At 33.2% G+C, this 25,343-nt stretch overlaps 2 protein-coding genes and 1 long non-coding RNA gene across 4 annotated transcripts; 1 reads left to right on the plus strand and 2 right to left on the minus strand.

Moving 5' to 3' along the window:
• Window positions 1–7,482: 7,482 nt before the first annotated feature.
• LOC120140184 (secreted RxLR effector protein 161-like) lies at window positions 7,483–8,085 on the minus strand. Its single transcript, XM_039155201.1, has one exon. It carries the CDS (start codon window positions 8,083–8,085, stop codon window positions 7,483–7,485), a length of 603 nt encoding a protein of 200 aa, XP_039011132.1.
• A 431-nt stretch (window positions 8,086–8,516) lies between these two features.
• On the minus strand, window positions 8,517–19,347 carry LOC120139326. Of its 2 annotated transcripts, XR_005517623.1 has the most exons (4): window positions 19,015–19,347; window positions 9,768–10,055; window positions 8,995–9,267; window positions 8,517–8,809 (listed from the first exon to the last, which is right to left on the minus strand). It is a non-coding gene; the product is annotated as an uncharacterized LOC120139326 (long non-coding RNA). The 2 variants fall into 2 exon arrangements; XR_005517622.1 differs by lacking the exon at window positions 19,015–19,347 and having other exon boundaries at window positions 9,768–10,100.
• Window positions 19,348–21,167: 1,820 nt separating this feature from the next.
• LOC120140194 (probable protein phosphatase 2C 68) lies at window positions 21,168–22,806 on the plus strand. The gene is made up of 3 exons (XM_039155212.1): window positions 21,168–21,201; window positions 21,797–22,161; window positions 22,765–22,806. The coding sequence occupies exons 1-3, from the start codon at window positions 21,168–21,170 to the stop codon at window positions 22,804–22,806; spliced, it is 441 nt and encodes a 146-aa protein (XP_039011143.1).
• Window positions 22,807–25,343: the final 2,537 nt, after the last annotated feature.

The following is a 25,343-nucleotide window of genomic DNA, read 5'->3' on the forward strand; positions in this document are numbered from 1 at the left end:
AATGCCATTTCAATCGCATGATGATGCTTGCGCTCAACTATTTTATTTCATTATGATGTATAAGGGCATGTCACACAATGTTGAATGCCACATCGGAGAATAACAAAGGACAATGAGCGATACTTTCCCTAAATCACTTTGCACCGCCTTAATATCTATACCAAACTATGTCCGAACTAGTTGCTAAAACATATGAAATTCATGCAACGCTTGACCCTTATTATTTAACAAATAAAACCAAGTGTGTCTCGTACAAGTGTCAACGAGTAAAACATAATACTGAAATCCATTCGAGACAATATGAGTAGGTCCCCACAAATCAGTGTTGACTTATTGAAAAATGTGAGGAAGTGTTCAAATAAGATTGACCAATCCCCATTACACTCAGCCTCATCGACCACATCAGTATTATCGAAAGTGACATGATGAGTAGCCCCCGAGTCAACAAACCATGACCTGGAGTTACCATTAATATGAGCTTAAGGACGACCATTATTTTCACCATCTGAAATAGAGGGAGAGCGAGCTACATGACTCGCATAGGCAAAACAATTACGAGAGAAATCTGAACTAAAATGACACATTAGCCACATGATTTGCATAGGAACAACCATTACAGGAGGAAGCTGAAACATCGTGGAATGTCTGATCAAAGTGATACCAACAGTAGTCAACGAGGTGACCATTTTTCTCATAAAATTGACATTACATTGTGGCATACCTTCTTCCTAGACAGCTGGAGTAATACTATGAATGCTCATCTTTGGTGGTCATACTCGAACCTATACTGGAATTATTAGTCTTGACTTGTGTAATATTGGCACTAAGTAGAAAACTATCAAGACGCTCATAATTTTTGTGCCAAGTTTCGTCATCGACAAGCATAAAAATGACCTCATCAAGTGTCAATGAGTCACGTCTTGCTATTTTAATCGTGATAACAGATCAATGGTCAGCAGATAAGTCATTCAAAATGGTAGCAATCAACTTAAATCAGAAACAGGATTGCTAGATACTAAAAGTGCATCACAAATTTTCTTCACTTGACAAAAAAATATATGTTGAGCTCCCTTTTAGTGATAGAGTTGAGCTGATAATAAAAGTTCATGATTGTTATAGTAGATTTGTTGGTAAAAAAACTATTGATCGTAGTCCAAACTTTTGTTGTCATATCCTCACTGACCAACTAAGGCAACAACGATGAGCTTATCATATATAACAACCACGAAGGTAAGGTACTATCCCGAGTAAAGAACAACTCATAGGGATGTGATCCAATTCAGCATCATGTTTAATTTTGCATCTCCAACCTTTCAAGGGGAGAAACTTTCTAATTTTCTACACAATGATGTGTATTTCATATGCTATAACCTAGTTATATTCATATATTTATACTACATCTATAGTTGTAATGATAATAATTTATTTACTATTGAGGCATAAGTTATTATTATATATTATAGTACACATCTTTATCTTATACACATTAATATAGTTCATGTACTTAACTTATTCTTTATGTTTTAAGTGTAGGTACATTTGGCCATAACTTGGGAGCTATCTTGGAGCAAAATGGTGAAAGCAACAGCAAGGAAACTTATATGGGGACGTTTAGGATAGCATAAGGAACATTTGTTGAAAAGTTGTCCGGAGACCCGTGAGCTCATAGCTGGATTGAGCTGAAGATTTGAGCTACAGGATGACTTCAATTTAGTTGGGGAGCTGCACCATCATCATCTCCACTTAGAACACTTCAAATATGTCCTAAGTCAATTTTTTGTGAAATCATACCTTTTCGCGAATAGTTGCCAACTCAAGAGGTACCTCTCCACAAGGAGATGTCATAATGTTCATCATGTTACAACTCACCTATGGTCAGCTCACCTCCAGTTCATTCACCTTGAACTAGTTCAAACATGAAAGGTTACCTTCCAACAATTGTGACCTTTCATGAATGTTGTTGCCCATGAAAATGATCTTTCATCAAGATACACGTTGGTAAAGAGTTTACATCCATTGGAGGCCTAAATCATGAAGAGACGTGAGACAAACACCATGCCTATTTGGACACCATCCACATCCTTTGCACATGAAGAAATTGGCACCAAGATGAACCAACACAACACCATTCGGCCAAGAAAGATGACTTTGGCGCCAATATGAACAAGCATATCACCATTTGGCCAAGGGAGAAGTATCTTCATCCTAGTGGAACCAACATGTCTTATTTGAAGGGATAGTCAAACCATCACCATGCCAAGGGACTTCTCCTTTCATTTAATGCATTATGTATTTTCAATTAAAGTCATGTACTTGTCGAATCACTAGGTGACTATTCGGCCAAGCCCCCTCATTTCCTATAAATTGATAAGCTTGCTTTCATTTGTAATAATCTCATTTCATAATATAAACAACCTTTGTAAGTTAAATCTCTCTTCAAAGTTCTTTGAGAACTGTATAAATTAAGCAAGTATATTTCTTATACTTGTGGCGTCATTCCTTCACCTTGATTCCTAAATTCCTAGATTTTATATCTAGTGGGTTGAAGACACCATTACCACCCCTCAAGCAAGTTTGTAAAGATCGGGGTTGTGCTCTCTAGCATAGCTTCTTCTTTGGCGTGTTTGAGATACACCATCATCACCATCTTCCATACAACATCAACACCATCAACCATCTTCCATCAAGACCACCAACATCTTCATTTATAATTCTGCAGCTCTTTTCATCTCTTTTATTCCATTACTTATATTACTTATCCTTTCTTATTTCATTACTAATTTCATCTCTTTATTATCTTTGTTGAGCCATACTTATAATTCAAGGGCATTACTAATTGTCATTCCTAGATCGGGACAACAATAAGGTTATCTATCATCTTCTTCATTGAGGGCGTAGATAAGCCTACATCACATAGGCTTTATTATCAACAATGGTGTCATCATCGAGAGCAACTGTTGCTGGTGACAGAAAGACCGACCCAAGAAGAAGTTTTTCCAATCGATGATTGCAAACAATGAGTAGGACGTGTTATTTCCACATAAGAAAGTTTTGTTCGTCCAATATTCACTAACTCGTTTGTTGGAGAACGTTTTCTGGGTGCCTATCAATGAACCTTTCGAATCCCCCATAATTGATCAGAAAAAACCGATACAATGGAAGAAGAAGAAGAAAAAGAAAAAACAGCAATTAAAGCACACCAGGAAACTAAGCTCTGATACCATATTAAAATCACTGTTTGATGCATGTAGGGTTTATAAGAGAATACATTTTTATTTCTTTAAGCTTAATTTTATAAGAGAGTGGAATATAAATATATATAGCATTTTGTGCATAGTTTTCCAGCTCAACAAGCTATGACCTCAGTATAACCATAATATTTACCAGCCTAACAACCTCTATGCCAGCTCACCAGTGCTCATGTATTGCATGCCTTGACATGATTCAATAACAATTATCATCACCTTTAAGTCTCTACCCATCGATCAAAGGCTAAACGGCCACTACTCCAAACGACTAAAGGTTAAAGGATTTTTAAGCCAAACGAGATTAGGGCCGATGACCATCGTACTCTGTGTTGTAGTTGGAGCCTCTTCTTATGTTTAAACGGAGTGGTTATGTAACATTATATAAATGTATTGAAACTGTAAATCCTGAAATGAAGGTTCGATTTGTTGTTGGCCTCAAGGAGTGGCGGGCTACATGGAATTTGGATTAATCAAATTGCTTAAGAGAGTTTTCCTTTGTTATAAATCCACGGACAACAAATTGGAACTTCCAAACAAAAAAAATGCAACCTGAGAAAGAGCTTAGAGTTTAGGATTTACTTTGTTTTTACGCTCTCTATCACTCTCAACTCTCGGGGTTGGGGTTTGTATCTTAGCATCCCTTCTTACTCTTTATCTATGGTGTTTCAATGGAGGTTATAGTTGTAGAGAAAAATGGAAGCAAGTTGGGTGTTTGTAGACTGCTGATGAAAGCATCAACGGTGATAGTGGGAGGAAGTTTAGGGTTTCTCTGTAATTTTTAAAAATTGTCTTTCTTAAAAATAATAATATTTTTAAGTTTTTAAAATTAAAAATTTTGGGAAAAATATAAAAGTGATATATGTTATATGACAACCTTTTTAATGGTCATTACGACGTATAAACTTAAAATAGTAATATTAAAAATGTTAAGCACCTAATTTGAACGAATAATTCTTTAGGCACCTAAATTTCAAAAAGAGTATAGTTTAGACATTTTTTTTTTTGCATTAAACCTTTAAAATTTAAAAAGTATATATATATTGAAAAACAATTAGAAAACTTTTAAGGTAAATTAGATATAAAATCATTGTTCAAAGACCTATTTGATGTTTTAGTAACCACTTTGTTACTTTTGAAACTTTAGTGGGAAAATGAAAACTTACTCAAATATTAGTTATCATTTGTGTAATTTACCCCTTTTCATTTTATAAATACCTTGTGACACGTCAGTTATCCGTTAAAGATCTAACAACAGTTAGTTTTGAGTGACCACATCTTAATTAAATAAAGATGAAAGTAATCAAATCTTAATTAAATAAAAACAAAAGTTACAAAATATTATGTTTTTTGAATTTAGTAAGGAAAAATTTACAAAACTTAAACGAAAGTGATCAATGCTATAGTTTAACCTTATTTTAATTAGTCTTTCAACTTTATATTTTATTTAATTTGGTCCTCCAACTACAATTCCTAACGAATTCTTTTTACCCTTCAATTCTTTGACTCCTATATATTCTCATCAATACCTTTGTTTACTCAAAATACATTCTTTAAGAAAAGTAGTGCCAATATATTATATATTTTTTATGGTATTTGATTTATTAAATAATATTATAAATCTTACTTATACATACGAAAAAATATAATATATATATATATCATATATGATTAGTGAATATCGTTTAAACTGAAACAAAAACAATACCATAACATTACAAATAGTTACTTTTAAAATTGAAATAGAAATTTGAACAAATATTTTCAATCTAACTCGACTCAAATTTTATAAATTAGACTAAAATAATTTCAAGTAAAGTGTGAATAATAAATTGATAATAAAAAATTCGATTAATTCAAATTTATTTCACTCGACTTATCTAATATTCATCCCTAAGGAATGGGCTTGGCTAGATATCCTCCACTCATGTCAATATCATTTGGACTTTCTCCTTTGGATTGTGTTTGAGAATTTAAATTTAGAAAAACTAATATAAATTGTGTTAGAATATGTAAATGGGTTAGACTTTTTTTTGGTCTAATTAAATATTTGTACTTAATTTATTAATTTAAATTGGTACTTGATCCTTAACAATAAATTCATTTACTAAATTAATGCACGAACCAATTTACCTAAGTGGTTAAAGAAATTGTCATTGTTTCTAGAGGTCGTTGTTTCTAGAGATAATGAGTTTGAGCACCAGCGACTACAGCAGAGTGATTGAACGTTCATTGTCAAATGGTTGATAGTATTTAGAACAAATACTACTTTGTAATCACCTTAGCTTAAACAAAAAAATAAGTCCAAATTTAAATATATGATTGAATAATAAGGTTTAATTGTTGAATTATAGCTTAAAATCAGGTTTAAATACTATAATAAAAAGATCATTATTTTTTATTATCTAATAAGACTTGTAATATCCTTGAAAGAAATCTCATATTCTCTCGCATATATTTACCCTATCTTACTAAATTTGGATATTAGAGGATTTGGTTAAATATTAATAAAACAATGTCATTAACTAAATTAAAGCTTTTTACCATAAATTTCTGATTTACTCAGAAGTAAGTTGTAAGCATATATTTAAATTGGATAGTATTATTGAATACGATATATCAATTAGTAAAAGTAATTTTAAAAGATATATATTATTTAAACACAATATTTTTATCATAATAAGTTCAAGCTAATCAAATAATTAAAACGACATAAACAAATACCTTCGACTGAAAAGTGACGTTGAATACTAACAATCAGTTGGTCTAGTGGGATAAGGTACTAAATTCTTTAAGCAAGGTCAAGGGCTCGAACCCTGACGTTTGCCAGTGAATTAAATTAGATTCGAACTCCGATCTGAATTAGTCGGTTAATAGATCATATACTGGTAATTAATTCAAAAAAAATGATATTGAATACCCCTAAGCAATGGAGGTGGGGGAATGCTTGGCTTGCTATCCTCCTCCCATGTCTATTCATTTCGGTTTCCCTTTCGGTTGTGTTTGAGAATTCAGATTCCAAAACTAGAATAAATTGTGTAATAAAAGTAATAGGATAACTTTCAGATTTGATAAATTTAAATAAAGTATTGTTCCTTTTATCTTATTTTAAAATTTATTTATGAATTATTGTTTTATCTTATACTTGAATTAATAGTTTAAGTTTAAATTTCAAACACAAATTAAGTTATCCTGATGGTAAAGGAACCATTCTTCCTTAAGGTCTTAAGTTAGACATGAGACTTCAATGTCAAGTGGTTGAGAGTTGTCTTTAAATATATATTACCTTGTAGTTATACCAGATTAATTAAAATAAAATAGATTTCGAAGTAGAAAGATTAGTTTTACTTCTCTTTTTTTTTTTTCTTTTTGCACAACCGATATAATTTTATTAATATGAGTAAAATTGACCTGAGGCCAAAAAGTTGCCACTTAGTGCTTCAAAGAAGCAAAAACACAAAAATAAGGCCTCACCTACACCCAATTCTCATGATCACAACGTAAAACGACTAAAAATAATAGTGATAGCATCCAACTAACACCCAAAACATATCAGATTTGTCATTGCCTAACAGACCCCTAATAGCAGTTGCTTAGATCGCTCCTCCAAACCACAAAAATCACCATGGTTAACTTTGAAAGTATTCACGATAGCCACTAAGCAATACATTGAAAAGCACAAAATGAAACTCATCAGGCCAAAGAATCACCCATCCCCATCCATAGATGTCGCAAAACTAAAAATTAGATAAATTTTGAGCGTTGATTCATTTATATAATTCAAAGTTTATTTCCATTACATCATTAAATCAATATTGTTTTGCTTGAGAAAATTTGTTTAAATATTATGTTTGGCAAGATTTGAACTCTAAACCGTTTTTTTTTCAAGATTTGATTAAATTATTATATTGATTTCCATTCAATCAATAAAAGTTTCTGCTATATTTTTATAAACATAATATACATATCATAAAGTTCACAATATTCATAATTTTTTATTTAAAACTGATAAGTAACCATCATTTGTTATAAGAAAAAATACTAATTAAATTGCTTTACAAAGGTACAAAACCTTCTTATTTATAGCTGAACTACATACAAAGTTTCTTTAGAATGATCTGTAACAACCTGACAGCTCACCAATAAGGGCTAACGTCATCCATGCAGCTGACTCACACCATTCTTTTAACTGTTTAGAGGATTTGTTACAGCTGTAACTAGTAGAATTACCATTGCTCTAACATTCTCTAATATCCTCAAGGGCTTCTCCATTGGTAACTCGAATCTTTTCTCGAAATGAAGCAAAGGAAGATTTGGACAAGGGCTTTGTCAAGCTATCGGCAAGGTGATGAGGTTCAGGAACATAACTCACACTAAGTTCTTTTTTCGTTAATTTCTTGCGTACAAAGCACATCAGCTCCACATATTTGGATTTTACATGAAAGACTGGATTTGAGCTTATTGCCACTGCGCTCGTATTATCACTCCGTATGACCGTAGTTTCCACTTGTTTCACATGCATGTTACGCAGCAACGTTCGAAGCCATACAACTTCAGAAACAGTGTCTGCAATACTCTTATACTCGGTTTCAGTGGTGGATCGTGCCATAGTTTTCTGCTTTCTTGAGCTCCACGATATCAAATTGCTGCCAAGGAACACACACGGCCGAGAGATTGACCTTCGATCGTCAAGATTGTTTCCCCAATCAGCATTAGCGAAAGCAACAAGTTTGGAAGCAGAACTATTTGCATGGAAGACTAAGCCATAGTGTATTGTTCTCGCCAGGTAACGCAAAATGCTTTTAACAGCTACCCAATGTCCTTCGCATGGTTTGTGCATATATTGAGCTACACTATGGTCGAGTGTGACTTAGGTACATCAGACCGCCCGTGATATTTTGAAAATATTGCCCATCAGTTAGATGTTTCCATGCTTCCTTTGTGAGTTCTAACACCATAGGAGTGGGGATAAGTTTAGCTCCTGTCATTTTTTTTCTTTCAAGTAAGTCGCGAATGAACTTTAATGCCTTAGAACAAGCCCATCCTTACATCTTGCAACCTCAATGCCAAGAAAATAGCTTGACGCTCCTAGATCTTTAAGAGAATTTTTTACCCAATTGCTGAATGTAGACACCCATTTTTTATCAGGATTATTATTATTATTATTATTATTATTATTATTATTATTATTATTATTATCATAATTATTATTATTATTATTATCATAATTATTATTAATTATATTTATTTTTATTTTTATTATTAATATTAGTATTTTGTAATGTTTACAGGTCCACAAATGAAGTTTAATACAGCAAAAACCTAGCCCATCTGTTCAATACAAACCTAAGCTGCTAATCCGACCCGAAAGAGGCCCAACTCAGCAACTCTACAAAAATTAGGGTTTCTAAACCCTAAACTTTCTAAACCCTAAACTAAAGACAGCAGCCGCCAAACACTTCAACTCCAGCCGCCGTCAAGCTGCTCTCGTCGCCACCAACGCCGAGCCATTGAATCATCGAGCAGAGCCATCGAATGTAGTCATTGCCTACGTCAAATAGCACCTGAAAATTGTACCAAATCGGCCAACAGATTACAAACAACTCCACTAAGCCTTTAAAATAATCAAACCTAAAACCTAATTCCCCACTGAGTTGAATCAAGCAACTATAAAAACGAAATGAAGGGGGAGCGAAGGAGAGGGGAACAAAGAGAAAGGAAAAACAAGAAGAAAAGGGAGACGACTTACAGTGGAGATTCAAAGCCATTGGGAAGCTTTAAAGCTGGCCGTGAAAGCTTGAAAGTTGTCATGTTCTTCACTTCTTTCGAAGGTAATAATCCAGATCTACGGGTTTTGGGTTATTTGTAGGTTAAAATAAGGTGTTTTTTAGGTAGATGATAAAATAAGGAAGGTTTTGGTGATTTTCGGTTTGCTCCGACCACCGGACGCCGCCATGTACCGCCGTGGATTCCACCGGCGAACGGCGATCTTCTCTCCGATTATAAGAGAATTGAGCTCCCTCTGTTTTATGTAAATGAAACAAATGAGAAAGATGTGAGAAAAAGCCTTAATGTTAGGCTTATATACATCTAATAAAACGATGTAGTTTAACCAAAGGAAGTAATCTGTAATTTCACTCATGGAACATTCGCAAATGGTGTTACTGTTAGTTTGTAATTTTCTATTATGGTCATTAGTATAACTTTAATTTTATTTTAATTTGAGTTACTATTTTAATTTATGTTACGTTTTAATCCCATTTTATATGTTATATAATTCCTGTTAATATTCGATTTTGGGCTTTTATTTTTCAATTTTCGAATTTAAGTCACCATTTATATGTAGTTTAACCAAATCGGCCAACAGCTTACAAACAACTCCACTAAGCCTTTAAAATAATCAAACCTAAAACCTAATTCCCCACTGAGCTGAATCAAGCAACTATAAAAACGATAAGAAGGGGGAGCGAAGGAGAGGGGAACAAAGAGAAAGGAAAAACAAGCAAAAGGGACAGGACTTACAGTGGAGATTCAAAGCCATTGAGAAGCTTTAAAGCTGGCCGTGGAAGCTTGAAAGTTGTTGTGTTCTTCACTTCTTTCGAAGGCAATAATCCAGATCTACGGGTTTTGGGTTATTTGTAGGCTAAAATAAGGTGTTTTTTTGGGTAGAGGATAAAATAAGGAAGGTTTTAGTGATTTTCGGTTTGCTCCGACCACCGGACGCCGCCATGTACCGCCGTAGATTCCACCGGCGAACGGCGGCTTTCTCTCCGGTTATAAGAGAATTGAGAGAGTCCGATGACTCTCTCTCTCCCTTCTGTTTTATGTAAATGAGACAAATAAGAAAGATGTGAGAAAAAGCCTTAATGTTAGGATTATATACATCTAATAAAACGATGTAGTTTAACCAAAAGAAGTAATCTGTAATTTCACTGATGGAACATTCGCAAATGGGGTCACTGTTAGTTTGTAATTTTCTATTATGGTCATTAGTATAACTTTAATTTTATTTTAATTTGAATTACTATTTTAATTTATGTTACGTTTTAATCCCATTTTATATGTTATATAATTCCTGTTAATATTCGATTTTGGGCTTTTATTTTTCAATTTTCGAATTTAAGTCACCATTTATATGTTTTAATATGTTGTTAATATTTGACTATGGTTTTGTTGTTGGGACAGCGTGCATGATTGATAACAATTTTAACTTGTAGTGATATGCATGGTTTTTATAACAGGACCGGTTAGCGAACCGGTCATGCTACTGGTTTACTGGTTCAATATGTCGAATCGGTCCGATCGGTCGGAAGAATCGGACGACGTCATAATTATTTTAAAAATTAAATGAAAATATCAAAAATATTTAATAAAAAATAATTTTTTATATCACAAGTCATATTCAAAGCAAGTCATAACATATATAAGTTAAAAACTATAAAATCAAGTGAAACAAAATTATTCAAATTAACTACAACATAATATTTAAGGTAAAACATATTAAATAATAAATATAATTATATAACTATAATTAAAAAATAAATTTGGGGTTAAAAAAATCATAACAAAATTATATAACTATAATTATATAATTATTCGTTCACTTCAATCAAGCTCGAATTTTAGTCTTCAATCGAGCTTCTAATTTTTTTTTGAGTTCAAGCCTTTTTGAGTTCAAGTTTCAATATTATATTTCGAGTTTGAGTTAAACTTGATAATTTTTAGCTTGTGAGTTTGAGTTGAGTTGAGCTTACTTTTAAAGTTTCAAGTTCGAGTCGAGCTCAGCAATACTCGAGTTCGACTTGGCTCGTTTAACAAACGACGTTGTTTGGTTTAATTTTAAAAAAAACAAAAATCCCAGTTTTTCCCGATTTTTTCCGATTTTTTTTTATTTTCAGCCGGTCCGGTTCGAACGGTTCAGCGGTTCTGATCAGTTCACTAATAACGGTTCAACCGGTTTAGATTGAACCGGACTAAACAACGATTCCCGATTGAACCGGTTGAACCGACCGATCTGATCCGATTTTCAAAACAGAGGTGATATGTTTAATCCGTGAGTAAATACTTTTAAAAGGATACTATGCTTGCATGTGACCATTCCATTTTCTTTAATATTCAACTTTTGCAACATGACCCCACATTTTCATTCTTTTCTTGATTTCACGTTATCCTTTATTAATGTAAATGGATTGCACTTACAATTAATTTGGCTAAATTAAAACAATTAATTCATTTACTTTTTGAAAGTTATGGTTTAAGTTTTAACCTAAGTAAATGTTTCATTTTAGTTTTCTTCTATGTTGGTCTTTATAAATTTAAATACTTATTTTTTATATTTGTATTTAGATTTGTAATATTTAGCATTTTATTTCAGTCCTTTGAATTTCTTTCTAAGTTATTAATTCGAAACAAATTAATTAAATTTTAATAAATTGATCATATTTTAACTTTATATTCGATTCAATAAATTCTACCATTTATGACAATATGTAAGCAACACAGTATCAATTTTGGGCGGTGTGGGGGTGTTAATCCTTCCCCACGTGTAACCGACTCCCGAACTCATTTTAATCGAATCTTTGGTAAACGCATACCAACTTTTGTCTTAAAAATATTTTTTCTTAAAACTGTTTTTAAAAGACGTTTTTAGGTATTCGACCTACCTAACTTAAAGGTCGATGACGACTCTTTTCAATTTAATCCAAAATAATCCAAAATTACCCAATTTTCCAAAATTAAAAATCACAACTGTTTTTTGAAACAATAAACGATTGTCCCGCCGAAAAACGGTTACGACAGCTTGGCGACTCTGCTGTGGACTTTTTAGAGAGTCAATCTGTAGGTCGGTTACACATTGTTGTTTGGTGGAAATTATGAGTTCGAGTCTTTAGTTAACTTATGATCCTTTTATTGAAGTTTTTAATTGCTTCATTATTTTTATTGGCATACTAACATTTGAATTTTTGCTTTCAGATCTGTCCAAGTTTTCATCGAGTGGTGTCGTTTTCCTTTTGAGTCAAAGGGTTAAATGTTCCTCCTCACACATATCATGGGCATTTGCATAACATAAGCTCTATACCCGAGCTATGAACCTTTCTAAGTGGGGGCGAAAGCGACGCCTTCATGAGAATTTATTCTCCGTGCAGGCCTAGCAAGTAACCTTTGGGATTCATATACCTTATGTCTTCGAGGGAATTTATTCTCCGCATAGGCATAAGGGAATGTATCCTCTCGAATTGAACTCGTTCCGCTTGAAACTTGTAATGGGTGAGGATCGAGGGTTTGACAGCCCAAGGGGGCACTGACATCAAAGACAATTCGAGTATCTTTTCTTGATAGAGCTAAAACCATGCATATAGTGAACCGTAGAACGGTTACTGAATCTCTGTCCGTCAGTAGGTAGCCAAATAGGTGTACACAAAGGAGGAGCGTTTTTGAACCTTTTCTTTTTGCTTTAAATATTGTTTAATAACAACATGTGAACTAGATACCATGCAGTTAGGATTATTTTCTTGAAAATACATCATTGTGGGTAGAAAGCATGTCCGGGTAGGAATGTTATTTAATTAAAGCATGTTTGGGTAGATATCATGACGGGGTAGGTGTTTTATTCATCTTTGAATAATAGTTTTATCTGTATTGATTATCTTACATGTACTAACTAATTTCTTTTGTTTTGTTTGTGTACACTAACTTCTTTTTTTTGTTTGTGTCATTTTTTTCATCTTTATTTGCATTGCATTGCATCTTAATAACATAATGCAAAAGTATTGATTCGCAAGTGGATATTCATTAGAAAATCTTCACAAGAAGAGATAAAAAAATTCAATCAAGCAGTCGCATACACAGACATATGTTGAGTGTTAAGAGAAGTCCAGAGTACTAGAATGAAGAACGTATAATATTTGAGATTGGAAAGTTGATCCTTTGTTCCAAGAAGTAATCCAATAGTATATTCTTATCTACGATCATCTCATAACTAGCCTTCAAGGAGCGACGTACTAACTTCAACACCGCTAAAGCATTAATGGAGTTAGTTTATAGAGCATTAAGGGGCATCAATTCCAAAAACGAATATCCAAGACGAAGCAGTGAACTCAAAAATCGTGCAGCATTCGAGACTAAAATGATAATCGACTGATCCAATGAATAATCCATCAATAGATTCTTATCTATGATCATTTCATCATTAACCATCAAGGAGTAATGCACTTCAGTGTCACCGGGGCATTAACAGAGTTAGGTTACAAAACGCTTAAAGGGCATCATTTTTAAGGACGAAGATCCAAGATAAAGAAGTAATCAACTTCAGACTCAACCATCTAAGTGAAGGCATGTATGTAAAGTGGATTGTCTAATAATGTGAAAGCTTTTATCACTGGTAAAAATTGTTCTACAATATTCATCGTTGGGATCAACATTTTTGCATCTGCATTTGCACTATTGCATTTTGCATACATTCATTATTCATTGCATTTATTTTACATATTTTACATTAAGACATGCATTCATTCATTAAAACACCAAAAATAATATAAAATATAATTTCCAATCATTGTAGTTATTCTGGCATTCACCTCACACCCGTACGGAACTCGGAATATAACTAAGAAAATGGAGGCAAGAATGATCCAACTTGAACAAGAACAAAATAAAGCTCAAGAAGAAATGAGAGAGAGATTAAATAAGATGGAAGGAGAGATAATAAACTCGTAAGCCGGTCTACTACAAAGGATTGAAGAGATGTTTAAGAAACATGCTACAGGTGGAAATAACACTGTGGAAGACCCTATACATCCTCCGGGTTTTACACCTGTTCACATTCATGAGCACATCTCTGCTCATCAAGGAATCCGATCACCAGTCTGCTTCACTATCCAGAACCTACAATATAATGCTGGAGCTTCATTCCCCACTGATTGTCCTGCTGCTTCTGGGCTGAAGCTAGGTGAACAGTGTGTTAATATTGAGGTCTCTGACCAAAATGAATTAGATGCAAATAAAGAGGTTATCCAAAGAATAAAAGATATAGAAGAGATAGTAAAATCCAAGGAGATGGTCAATGCATTCTATGGGAGTAACGCAATGGATCTAAGCTTGGTTCATGACCTCATATTACCCTCGAAGTTCAAAGCACCAGACTTTGAAAATACAACGGGAGCACTTGCTCATCGGCCCACCTTATCACATTCTATAGGAGAATGGCAGGTTACACTGAAAACGAGAAGTTTCTGATACATTACTTCCAGGATAGTCTTACTGGAACACCGATCAAATGGTACAATCAGTTGACCAGGTCCCAAATCAAATCATGGAGAGATTTGGCACGAGCATTTTTGGAGCAGTATCGTCATGTCACTGACCTAGTGCCTGATAGGTGGACATTGCAAAACATGGAAAAACGACACAGCGAAACCTTCAGGCAGTACGCCCAAAGATGGTGCGATGTGGCATCACAAGTACAACCCCCGTTGCTAGAGAAGGAGGATACAATTATCTTTGTGAATACCTTGAAGGATCCATATCTGGGACATCTGGTAGGAAATGCTACCAAGAACTTTGCCGACTTGGTCATTTCTGGGGAATTAATCGAGAACGTCATTAGGAATGATAAGATAAGAGGCTATGACAGTACTGATGTTAAGAAAGGAGCCGATGTCAATATAGTGAGTTCTTATTCAGCTAATCATGGGGCCAAACCTTATAAAATGACCCGAGAGAAGACCCCTCTTAGAAAAATTCCGGTGAAATATGAATAGCTCCTCCAGTACTAGTTGAGAAGAATCTCGTGACTCCAGTTAGGTCTAAACCGAAAGAACCTCCATTTCCTTAGGGGCATGATGCTAATGTAGTGTGTAGCTACCATATGGGAAGCTCGGGGCATACTACTGAGAATTGTGGGGCATTGAAGCGTAAGGTTCAACAATTAATCGATTCAGGGGTATGGACATTCGAATGATGATAGGGCATTCTGATGCAAACCAAGAAAAATCATTACAGCCACTGAACTTTTGATGCGCTCGCATATTGTCTTTTTTGAATTTATTTTCTTTCTCTTTTCGTTAAAAAAAATTTGTAAGTCGCTTGACAATCAATCATTTTAAATGCTACATTCTGAGGTTATGAGCAATGAATAATTTTCAGACTCGAAATTCTTTGAATATCATTTTGATTAAAAGCTCTTTTAAAAATCAGAGTTATAGATCTTTGACAAAATGACAAAATTGAAAACTGATAAAACAAGGACCCTTGACCTTACCACAGATGATACACTCGAATCCCATACCCTTCTCTTGTAGAGACCACTTTAGCCTTCTCCTCTCATGAGGAAATGATCAAAAGGCTTGGCATTCAGGTATGAATAGGAGCGGATAACATGGGGCATTTCTTATGTATGACATTGCAAAAACTTCCTAGACTACACTTCTGTTGAAGACGTTCAATGATGATTATGATCTTTAAGGATGAAATAGTCGAGTAGGTGAATCTGGTTTGGGTCAGTTACTTGGAAATTGAACTCTAACGATGAGATTTTCTTACTTTCAATAACACCTAGATTATAACAGGTTTTTCTTGACAAGCTTAAGAAATTGATCCATGTACCTAGATTATATTCCTATATATGCAATAAAGCTTTAGTTGTCCCTCTAAAGCAATTGGTTAATAGCCCCGGCTTTATGGATAATATTCAGCTAGCTTATTATACTATTATATACAATAAAGCTGAGCTATTCCGCTAGGCAATTGGTTATAGAGGAAACTCGAAAGCCCTGGCTTTATGAATAGATTATATTCAAACCATGACCTTGATCGGATACTTGGCAATTCGGTGTATGCTCCACTGTGATTATCAAGTCAAAGACTTTGTGATGAGATGAACCCTTCAGCTAGCCCGATAAAGGCAAATTACAATAAAGCTGATTTCAGCTAGCCAAACCATGGCAAATTTTATAAATAAGGAGTTTCGGTAAAGATGGACTAAGGGAGTTAAGGAACACCTGTTATAGTCAATTTCACACGAGCACTCAGAAATTTCATTTTTAGATCGATATTTCTGCACTACATTGGCTAGATGAGTCTACGAAGCTTGAACAAATAGAAGATTTCATAGAACTGAAATAGAATTTTTCTAGAAAGTTTAGTAATTGACTATGCTAGTTGCGTCATTTTGTCTGTATCTGATTAAAATGCCAAGCCAAAAGAGAGGGGCATGTCGTAAGGTTCACAGGGACCGAACAGGAAATGAAATTTTGATTACTAAAACCTTAAAAACTTAAAGGAGCTAACTTAAAACCAACCCATCAATTTTGACACTTGTCAAATAGGTATAACTTTGAAAGATTAAAGAGCTGTTGATTCTCTTGATATTTACTGAACTCATGTTCTGTGATTTGCTTCAATTGTGAGCCTAAAAGAATGACATTTTTTCTTAAATGAATTTTTCATATTAAAATAAAAAAAATGAAAACATTTTCAAACAGGATAATCTCACTGGAGAGTTTAACCTGGAAATTGACAGAGGTCCCTCAGACCTAGGAGCTCATAATCATAAATTGGAAAAAAATTGTGTTAAGGAGCCAGAAAAGCATATGTTTGCAAAGAAATGCGATGGTACACCTTGGTGTGAGAAAAGAATGAAGACGAACAGATCAAGAAGAGAACCATGATTGCATGATCACCTTTCCACTACTATTAATCAAGAAAAACATGCATTACACCTACATGAATTTGCATCTTTGCATCAAACATTCATTCATGATAGTTGCATTCAGCTATATTTTTGCAGATCTTTCAGGAAGAGTAAAAGACCACAAGACATCCTCAGCAAGAGGGAGCAATCATCTTCAGATTCAACATTTCCAGACAAATTTTATCTCGCTTGAGACAGTCTCATTTAATACGGATGATTTATCTCACTGAAGTTTGTTTTTCTTAAAACATACTTTGTCTCACTTGAGACTGCTTTACTTGAAAGAAGACATTTCATTTGACTGAAGAATGCTTTTCTTAAAACAAACTTTATCTCACTTGAGACCGTTTTACTTGAAAGAAGACATTTCATTTGACTGGAGATTGTTTTTCTTAAAACAAGATTTGTCTCGCTTGGGACAGGTTTTATTCAAAACAAGACATTTCATTTCACTACATGTTGTTTTTCTTAAAACAAGATTTGTCTCGCTAGAGACATTTTTTACTCGAAATAAGAAGATTTATTTCACTCAAGATTGTTTTTCCTTGAAACAGAAGATTTTATCTCGCTTGAGATAGTTTCTATTGAAACAGAAGATTTTATCTCGCTTTAGATAGTTTCCCTTGAAACAGAAGATTTTATCTCGCTTGAGATAGTTTCTATTGAAACAGAAGATTTTATCTCGCTTGAGATAGTTTCTATTGAAACAGAAGATTTTATCTCGCTTGAGATAGTTTCCCTCGAAACAGAAGATTTTATCTCGCTTAAGATAGTTTCCCTTGAAACAGAAGATTTTATCTCGCTTGAGATAGTTTCCCTTGAAACAGAAGATTTTGTCTAGCTTGAGATAGTTTCCCTTGAAAAATAAGATTTTGTCTCGCTTGAGATAGTTTCCTTTGAAACAGAAGATTTTGTCTCGCTTGAGATAGTCTCCCTTGAAACAGAAGATTTTATCTCGCTTGAGATAGTCTCCCTTGAAACAGAAGATTTTCTCTCTCTTGAGATAGTTTCCCTCGAAACAGAAGATTTTGTCTCTCTTGAGATAGTTTCCTTCGAAACAGAAGATTTTATCTCACTTGAAATAGTTTCCCTCGAAACAGAATAAGCCTCGCTTGAGAGATAAACATTTCCAATTAAGAGTTCATAATGAAAAGAACTCATCCGATAGAGAGAGAAGAAGTTCATAATGAGAAAAGCTTGTTCGACCTATCACTTGATTCACGGCATTTCAAATCAGTGATGCCTTGCTTGAGGGACCAACATTTCAAGAAGAGTTCATAATGAAAAGAACTTGTTTTAAAGGATAAAGTTCATAATGAGAAGAACGTGTTCCTTTCAAGTCCACCACAGATGGAGGTGACTCAACATTTTCAGTGAAGAGTTCATAATGAGAAGAACTCATCCACAAGAGAAAATAAGTTCATAATAAGAAAAACTTGTTCAATCGAACAACGAAGGAAGACTGGACAAAAAACTGGTTGTCTTTTTCATCTTTGCCATATTCTTGTTAACACAAGAATGTACAAAGAGAGGCAGCTGTAGACACCCATTTTTTATCAGGATTATTATTATTATTATTATTATTATTATCATAATTATTATTAATTATATTTATTTTTATTATTAATAATAATATTAGTATTTTGTAATGTTTATAGGTCCACAAATGAAGTTTAATACAACATAAACTTAGCCCATCTGTTCAATACAAACCTAAGCTGCTAATCCGACCCGTAAGAGGCCCAACTCAGTAACTCAACAAAAATTAGGGTTTCTAAATCCTAAACTAAAGACAGCAGCCGCTGTCAAGCTGCTATCGTCGCCACCAACGCCGAGCCATTGAGTCATCGAGCAGAGCCATCGAATGTAGTCATTGCCTACGTCAAATAGCACCTGAAAATTGTACCAAATCGGCCAACAAATTACAAACAACTCCACTAAACCTTTAAAATAATCAAACCTAAAACCTAATTCCCCACTGAGTTGAATCAAGAAACTATAAAAACGAAAAGAAGGGGGAGCGAAGGAGAGGGGAACAAAGAGAAAGGAAAAACAAGAAGCAAAAGGGACATGACTTACAGTGGAGATTCAAAGCCATTGAGAAGCTTTAAAGCTGGCCGTGGAAGCTTGAAAGTTGTTGTGTTCTTCACTTCTTTCGAAGGCAATAATCCAGATCTACGGTTTTTGGGTTATTTGTAGGCTAAAATAAGGTGTTTTTTGGGTAGAGGATAAAATAAGGAAGGTTTTAGTGATTTTCGGTTTGCTCCGACCACCGGACGCCGCCATGTACCGCCGTGGATTCCACCGGCGAACGGCGGCTTTCTCTCCGGTTATAAGAAATTGAGAGAGTCTGATGACTCTCTCTCTCCCTTCTGTTTTATGTAAATGAAACAAATGAGAAAGATGTAAGAAAAAGCCTTAATGTTAGGCTTGTATACATCTAATAAAACGATGTAGTTTAACCAAAAGAAGTAATCTGTAATTTCACTGATGGAACATTCGCAAATGGGGTCACTGTTAGTTTGTAATTTTCTATTATGGTCATTAGTATAACTTTAATTTTATTTTAATTTGAGTTACTATTTTAATTTATGTTACGTTTTAATCCCATTTTATATGTTATATAATTCCTGTTAATATTCGATTTTGGGCTTTTATTTTTCAATTTTCGAATTTAAGTCACCATTTATATGTTTTAATATTTTGTTAATATTTGACTATGGTTTTGTTGTTGGGACAGCGTGCATGACTGATAACAATTTTAACTTGTAGTGATATGTTTAATCCGTGAGTAAATACTTTGTTTAAAAAGGATACTATGCTTGCATGTGACCATTCCATTTTCTTTAATATTCAACTTTTGCAGCATGACCCCACATTTTCATTCTGTTCTTGATTTCACGTTATCCTTTATTCATGTAAATGGATTGCACTTACAATTAATTTGGTTAAATTAAAACAATTAATTCATTTACTTTTTGAAAGTTATGGTTTAAGTTTTAACCTAAGTAAATGTTTCATTTTAGTTTTCTTCTATGTTGGTCTTTATAAATTTAAATACTAATTTTTTATATTTGTATTTAGATTTGTAATATTTAGCATTTTATTTCAGTCCTTTGAATTTCTTTCTAAGTTATTAATTCGAAGCAAATTAATTAAATTTTAATAAATGAATCATATTTTAACTTTATATTCGATTCAATAAATTTCACTATTTACGACAATATGTAATCAACACAGTACTAATTTTGGACACTGTGGGGGTGTTAATCCTTCCCCACGCGTAACCGACTCCCGAACTCATTTTAATCGAATTTTTGGTAAACGCAGACCAACTTTTGTCTTAAAAACGATTTTTCTTAAAACTGTTTTTAAAAGATGTTTTTAGGTATTCGACCTACCTAACTTAAAGGTAGATGACGACTCTTTTCAATTTAATCCAAAATTACCCAATTTTTTAAAATTAAAAATCGCAACTGTTTTTTGAAACAATAAACGATTGTCCCGCCGAAAAACGGTTGCGACACTGAACTACTTTTTCAATTGCTTTAGAAGAATTCTCGTTGACTACTATGTCGTCAACGTAGATGAGCATAATCACATAACTTCCACTCTTGCATTGAATAAACAGAGAACCATTGGCAACCGTTTCTTGGAAATCCAAGTCGAGCAGAAAACAATAATATTTGGCATACCACTTCTTGGAGCCTGGTTCAGTCCATATAGTGCCTTCTGAAGTTGTCAAACTAGAGCTTCACCATCGGCACCATTTTGTTCGAAACCCATGAAGAGTTCCTCACCTAGGTCGCCATTTAAAAAGGCGTTATTTATGTCCACGTGGCGTACACAACAACAGATAGGACAACATTTATTGTAGAAGCTTTGACCACTGGACTGAAGGTGTCCCCAATGTTACACCCGGTGTTTGGGACGATTTTATTAGTAACTTCTCTTCTTCTTCTTCTTTTCCTTTTAATTTTGATCGATTTTATTATTTTCTCTTTTTTTCTCATTTTTAAATTTTGCAAATGGTTTTTACTTAGAGGACTAGTTTTTTTTCTTAAAAAAAAGTCTTGGTTATTTTTCTTGTAATTTATATGAATTTTAAGCCATCTTGAAGAAATTTTTTGTTTAGAATTTTCTTCATTGTTATGTGTTTATTGGAAATATATTTGCTTGTATCCTTTTTCATATTTGTTTGAGCCTCACCAAATTTTATTTTGCTGTAGTCTATGATAGATGCTGGACTGCTGGTTGAGAGCAACCGTATGCCAATTTATATTTGTCTGATTGTCTATTTTTCTTGGACTTTACTGATAAAATGATGCGATGCCACATTTGAGTTGGATTTTATTTGGAATTTCCAACTTGGTAAATGGAAATTTAGTTTCTAATATAAAATTGTTGTGGCTTCAAGTTGCAACAAACAAAGCAACTTAGAGTAGTTGACTCTGAAAGCTCAATATCTGCTTAACAAATCAAGAGTATCAAATTTGATTCATCAGAATATACCTGGGCCGGACATTTCGTTATCAAAATTTCATAGGAGAAGCATGTTTTTTTATTTTATTTTTCTAATTTCCTTTTGTAGTAGACCTTGGTTCTTTGTGATTATCAAAGAGGAGAGATATTGGAATAAGATTCATTAGAATATGCACATGTTTCTATAGTTGTTACTTCTCTTTACTGCCTGGTGGAGCCTATTACGAGGAGGATGTCGGATAAGATTTGAACATGATGATTGTGTTCTTCCTTTGGAAGTAAATAAACGGTCTAGTTTGTATTGGATGCTTTTATAGTTATGGCTTTTGCATCCTTTCAAATGACTTTTTAGTAAATCATCTGATGTATCATTCAACAGGGTTTGCTCGAGAAGATGGAACCATTTCTGAAGATACACTTAAAAGTGCTTTCTCTGCAACCGAAGATGAGTTTCTGACTCTTGTACGTAGGTCATGCGGAATAAAACCATTAATCGCAGCAATTGGATATTGTTGTCTGGTTGGAGTTATATGGAAGGGAACGTTATACGTCGCTAATTTGGGTGATTCTCGAGTTGTGATCGGGTATTTAGGTAGATCGAATAAGATAGTTGCTGAGCAGTTGACTAGAGATCATAATGCAAGTATAGAGGAGGTGAGACAGGAACTCAGGTCATTGCATCCAGATGATTCTCATATTGTTGTTATGAAGCATGGAGTATGGCGTATTAAGGGCATCATTCAGGTATGGTTACTTTTCTTCATTATCATCTGATTTCCATGTTTTCTGCTATGATGTATGAGTTGTTATTTATGGGGACCACAATTAGGACACACAAATAAAAGAAGGTATACTTTTTTTTTTCTTTTTAATTGAATCGCTTTACATAAAGCATAATTTGTTTGCTTAGCATTAAGATTGTTTGCTATCATTACACCATGGACGAGTAAGTTCAAGCTTTTTCTTTGTTTGCTCCTCAAATGGCAGCCTGCCTTTGTATGAGGACAACGCACGCACACCCTGCAGACACAACTGTTCGAACTTGGAACCTCTAGGGAGATAACACTCCCTTCTACCACAGGGGTCACTCAATGGGTTCAGCTCAAACTATATTTGTGATGGCAAACTTGTAATGTAATCCATTTGGGAAATACTCCACTTTTATAGAACTCGTTGTTTGACTGGTATGGTACGCCAAGCACATTCAGCAAGATGTGCATTTTAGTCTGATTTCTCTTATACTTCACTTGGAGGTCGATTTGATGTCGGTTTGCTTGCGACACATTTCGTGTTTGACTTTTCTATGTTCTTTGTGTTTACCTGTGAATTACTATGAACTGATATCAGAATGTTGTCCTATCTGTTGATGAAGAATGTTGTTGCATTTGAAGCTGCTGCTCAACAACTTAAAATGGGACGTACGCTAAATGTAAGATTTACTAATTTCAAATGATATTCGTGATCCAAGATTTACTAAACAAGCAACCATATAGACAATAGTAACGCGCCGACATACTTCCGGCAGATCATCTTGTCCTGGTTGTACTTCCGAGCCAACGCCATCAAAGAAGACTCGATAATGCCACCGCGGAGTCTCAGAACCAGCTGAAGGGTTGATTATGCACAACTCAAAACAAACAAACAATTAAATCAAACTAATATAAACGTCCGATAGTCAACAGAAAACCAAATCAGTCCAGGCTTCTCAATTCAATAATGTTGATGAAGCAATACTTAAATGATTTGATTTGATTAAATAATATGCCTCCCAGATAAAGCATAAAAAGCTAATCTAGATCAACTTGCATTGCCATTGATTGGTCAAAACTCTATCCTACCTAAGGATCCGCGATGGTCCCAGCAACACTAGTCGTTGCCTTTGTTGGTTCCATTATTTGTAAGAGTGTTTCGGTATTTCATTCCCCGGTGAATCTAATCAATCATAATCACCCCATTTTCATGTATATTTTTTAACGGTAAATTATATATTTAGTCATTTAACTAAAGCTAAAAATAAACAAAACAAAAGTAATTCCCTTCTTTCAGGAAGTTAAATAAATTTATTTTAACAAACCAAGAATCAAGTGAACAAAAATGCATATCTTCATGTGGGATTAGGATTATGAACTTTCGTTACACTGTATTTTTCATCTTGTTCAACCGAATAAATTCATGTGAACACTTTTATGGATTACACAGTCATCCAAGAAGATTTTAATGAATTAGCTAGCTACATTTTGTAATGCGGTTCTCGTTATAATAAAATAAAAACTGATAATCATAATTCCTCAAAATAAAGATACAGAGTTTGAATTTTAATTTACATTTGTATTCTTACTCAAGTATATCTCATTTGTTACATAACAAAAACTCATTTAATATATTTTTACATAAATTATGTAAATTTAATATTAATTAAAATTAAAAATACATGATATATTTAAATACTAAGTAATATATCAAAAAATAGAATTTTATATAAATAATTTTTATTTAAATATTTAGAATTTCACTTGTTAAAAAACCAAATATAGAACAAGGATAATTTGGTAAAATATACATTCTAGTAATCTTTTATTCCTTCAACCAAACACTGTAATCTTACATTCCTACCAAACTAACCAAACACAATAATGTAACATTCTCAATAATCCTATTCCCTGGTAATCTTTTATTCCCACTGGTAATCTTACATTCCGTGAACCAAACGCACCCTTAAATGTTTAGAGGATTTGCCACAGCTATAATTATTATAGAATTACCATTGCTATAACAAAATCTAAAATAATAATTATAATATAAATATTATATATTAATATATATATATATATTAATATATATATATATATATATATATATATATATTATTTCTATATAATAAATTATATAAATATAATATTTTTATATATGCTTTATAATATTTCTATAAAATAAATGATATATTAAAATATTTTTCAAAAAAAATCCTTACATTTTTTAAAATTTTGAAATTCCCATCAAAACTCAAATTTCTAAATACTAAATTCCTATTTTCACCCATTGTCATTAGATCTTTACTATTAATTACCCCACTCTTCTATCACCAGAAATCAATAAACGACGTGATAATTGATCATTAAACGTCGAATGTAAAATATTTTAGTTGAACCACAAATGACAAATGACGTGCACAATAAGAGGAAACTTCATTGTGACAATAAAGATGTGACTATTGACGACGATGATGGATGAATTTAGAAATTAAGGTTTTATAAAAATTTAAAAGATCGATTTTGATTTTTGGGAATTTTAGATTTTTTTAATTTTAAGAATTTAAGGGGTTTATGAAAAATTAATTTTGTATAAGTCTTGTATAAATATATTTGTTTTTATATATTAATATTATTTATAATATATTTCTATTATAAGTAATATTGTAGTTTTAAAACATAAATTATAAATTTTTTGAAATGTATGATATATTTATTCGTTTGTGAAAATATAATAAAAACTTAAGTTGGTTTAGTGATTATGCTACATATATGAATAAGGTTTTGGGGAAATTATCGGTGTGACCCTAGAATTTCTAAGAATTATGAAATTTTCTCTAAACTTTGACCATTGTTCAATTTAGTTCTAGAGTCACTAATTTGAATATCATATTTTGAATTTATTCAATTTAATCCTTAATAATTCATTTTTTATTTTGATTGAGTCTTCAATTTTGGAATTTTTTCATTTTAGTCCCTCCAGTTTTGCAATTTTCTCTTTAATAAACAAAATTAATTCACAAAACTTTTAACCCTGGTCGGGGTGTGACAAATACCAACTTTATTGCCTCGACGATGTAATGCATGTGAAACCAAAGCATGTAAATCTCAATTTACACTTTATGAGGGGGAAAATGTTAATTGAAGGTGGAAAAGCTGGTTTTAAATCATTGTCTA

The sequence above is a fragment of the Hibiscus syriacus genome, unplaced genomic scaffold (genome assembly GCF_006381635.1).
Source record: "Hibiscus syriacus cultivar Baekdansim isolate YM2019G1 unplaced genomic scaffold, ASM638163v2 tig00002237_pilon, whole genome shotgun sequence".
Lineage (NCBI taxonomy): Eukaryota > Viridiplantae > Streptophyta > Magnoliopsida > Malvales > Malvaceae > Hibiscus > Hibiscus syriacus.